A 3,293-nucleotide genomic window follows, 5' to 3' on the forward strand; every position below is an offset into this window, starting at 1 on the left:
ACTTTGTGTGTTTTCGTAGTGTACAACAAAGTGTCCTTTGGCAACTTGTTGAGTATCTGTCCTGCCATTGGTCTTCAGCTACCTAAGTATTGTCTTTTATGTGTACTTTAAATAAATAAAAAGGCTACCTAAGTAATGCTTCGTGTTTATATCTGATTTGAGTAATTAGCAAAAGCCTGTCCCCTGACCTGATGACAAGATGTGTCGAAATCTGGTTGGTTGGCAGTTTAGTTGTTGACCCGGTAGCACGACTCTTTTCTCAGCTCACTATATGCTAATCTCCAAGCAGATATTTTGGCTGCCTGTATTTATTGGGTGGCAAAAGTATTGGATACCATTCACATAAGTCGTTCTAGCCAGGATTCAAGAGTTTGTTCCGCACTACTTTGTATACCCTCGTCATGAATCCGGTGGTCGCCCATTAATACTGTGTTCTGTCACCAAAACAATAAAAGAAAATCTGGGACTAGAGGAGAATAATGCATGAATGAATGAATGAAAGACCTTTATTGTACATTGCTAACTAAGCACGTGTACAGGTCATGGTAAATAGAATGTAAGACTAAAATATATCCATAGTAAAACTACATGGGTACAGGCTCTGCTTCTTTCGCTTCTTAACACAGTTGTAAATATAAGAACAGATGGAGTTTATAGTACGAGGGTTATCGAGTTAATAATCAACACGTCAATGTTTGTCACCAACCCCCAAAGAAAAAGAAGGAACAATCCTGTATCCATTTGACTGGCTTAAAAGATACACGTACAAAAATCGCCTCAAAACACGCCTTTGTCCTATATTTCTGTTAAGTATACAGCTTTTTATTAGAGGTAAACACCATTTAACAGGACTTCTGCTAATCCGGACCTTATTTGTATAATCGGTTAGGAAATGCTACAAAACGACGACTTTATTTGCATAATCATGAGAAACATTCATAAATTGTCGGGAGTAAAGCTTAACGACATTTTTTGGGCAAGGTATGAGATCGTGGAATTCTAGTGACCATATGTCATAATTTTATTTAGTCTAGCACATGTCATAATTCTATTTAGTCTAGGAGAATTATTGTTTCCATACATTGTACCCTGTACACCATATTCCATAAATTATACAATAACACGTTTTCCTTACTTATCAAAGTCCAAGCTCTGCATGAGATTTTTGTGAAGAGTTTCTTTGCGATGTCTCCACCATGTATACACCGCCACTACACCGGTACCGAACATTATGAGTACAACACCGCCAGACTTAAGCGGACTGGGCAACTCAGATAGAAGAATGTAGTCCAACAGCACTGCAAGAGGTATGGTGAAAGTCCTTATGGTGGCAGTGATCCCCGCCTTTTCCGTCTTCAGTGACAGGTTTGTAGCAAATTGCGCGCCGCAGCCACACAGGCACAGCCCGACAACATTACCCACCGTCTGTGCCGACATCGCCCAAATCGGGGTCTCAAACAAGTACGTCAGTCCGAGTAGCACGACCGCTCCTGTCATGTTGGCGTAGAAGAGCACGGTTAGAACGGAGACCTTCTGTACACCGATGAGCGACCGTGAGATGACCAGACTTGGAGCTCTACCGAATGTTGCTGCCAAGGGAAGGAGAATGGACGCCGTCAGACGCTGCGTGGACGAAGTGTTCTCTATAATTAATCCATATGCGACTAGTACAACACCAGCTACGTTGAGAACGATTCCAAAACAATCCACGACGCCCACAGTTTCCTTCAGGAACAAAAATCCAATACAGGCCGTGGCCAAAGGCAATGATCCTTTTATGATGCCGAAGGCGATCCCAGGGACAACGAAGACAAAGGACATAAACTGGAGGACAGATCCAGCGTTCTCAGTAATAGTCGACAGCACCAGGAGTAGAGTTTGTCGTCCGTTTTCAGTTGTCAGTTTTGGTCTAAAGAAGGGCAGGAAGAGCAAAGCAGCAAGGGTCTCCCCACATTTCATGAGGAAGATCAGCTGCAGCCCAGGTATGCCCACCTGGCTACCCAGGGCCATAAACTGTGACGCGGTGGCGGCCAGAACTGTGTGCAGCAGAGCATACAGCACACCGGCTCCGGGTGTCAGGCAAGTCTGTGCAAAACCGGCGCCTTCTCGGTTTGTGGTCTCCTCGATATAGGTTGCTGTCGCCGAGTTGCCTGTCATTGTTTTTCTTCAGCTTTGAACATCAAGTGAGAACTACACGAACTCCGCTTAACTTAAGACTGATGTGATACGGTATTGGTGTGAAGAGAATTCTTCTTGCCAGCTACAGGAAATGTTGTCAGCGCCCAGGCTAGATACGTAGATGGAATGCCATCCGATAATGCATTAGACTATCGACTCGAGCTCAAGCCGGAACTGACAATTCAGTGAAAGGATGAGTGATCCCAACTGGAAAAATCTTCCTACCTGGTCCAAGAGATCGTCTCCACTGTTATGTAGTGAAAGAGAGTTGTCTGAACTGCGCACATGCCGAATCCTCATCCGTCACAGACCAGACAGATGATTCTGGCCTCAGGGGGAATTGGAAATGCACAGTTCTGTTGAGGAACAAAGCTACGAAAACACAAAAAGTACAAAGTGCCTTTGGCAACTTGTTGAGTATCTGTCCTGCCATTGGTCTTCAACTACCTAAGTATTGTCTTTTATGTGCTTTATTAAATAACATAAAAACTACATAATGCTTCGTGTTTATATCTGATTTGAGTAATTAGCAAAAGCCTGTCCCCTGACCTGATTACAAGATGTGTCGAAATCTGATTGGTTGGCAGTTTAGTTGTTGAGCCGGTAGCACGACTCTTTTCTCAGCTCACTATATGCTAATCTCCAAGCAGATATTTTGGCCGCCTGTATTTATTGGGTGGCGAGAGTATTGGATACCATTCACATAAGTCGTTCTAGCCAGGATTCAAGAGTTTGTTCCGCACTACTTTTTATACCCGCGTCATAAATCCGGTGGTCGCCCATTAATACTGTGTTCTGCCACCAAAACAGTAAAGGGAAATCTGGGGCATCGCCAGAGGAGAATAATCAACACGTCAATGTTTGTCACCAAACCCCCAAACCCAAAGAAAAAGAAGGAACAAACCTGTATCCATTTGGCTGGCGTAAAAAAACATACCCGTTCAAAAATCGCCTCAAAACACTACAGCTTTTTATTAGAGGTAAACACCATTTAACATGACTTCTGCTAATCAGGACCTTATTTGTATAATCGGTTAGGAAATGCTACAAAACGACGACTTTATTTGCATAATCAATGAGAAACATTCATAAATCGTTGGGAGTAAAGCTTAACG

General features: G+C 43.2%; 1 protein-coding gene across 1 annotated transcript; it reads right to left on the minus strand.

The window, feature by feature from the left end:
- Positions 1 to 871: 871 nt before the first annotated feature.
- LOC109471491 (solute carrier family 35 member G1-like) lies at positions 872 to 2,470 on the minus strand. The gene has a single exon (XM_019770825.1). It carries the CDS (start codon positions 2,155 to 2,157, stop codon positions 1,132 to 1,134), a length of 1,026 nt encoding a protein of 341 aa, XP_019626384.1. The 5' UTR covers positions 2,158 to 2,470; the 3' UTR covers positions 872 to 1,131.
- Between the last annotated feature and the right edge of the window lie 823 nt (positions 2,471 to 3,293).

Source organism: Branchiostoma belcheri, unplaced genomic scaffold (assembly GCF_001625305.1).
Source record: "Branchiostoma belcheri isolate BF01 breed outbred unplaced genomic scaffold, Haploidv18h27 scaffold25, whole genome shotgun sequence".
Lineage (NCBI taxonomy): Eukaryota > Metazoa > Chordata > Leptocardii > Amphioxiformes > Branchiostomatidae > Branchiostoma > Branchiostoma belcheri.

What these genes read in the sequence shown, in the direction of transcription:
- LOC109471491 (XM_019770825.1), bottom strand. Translation starts at nt 2,157, where the DNA reads ATGACAGGCAACTCGGCGACAGCAACCTATATCGAGGAGACCACAAAC.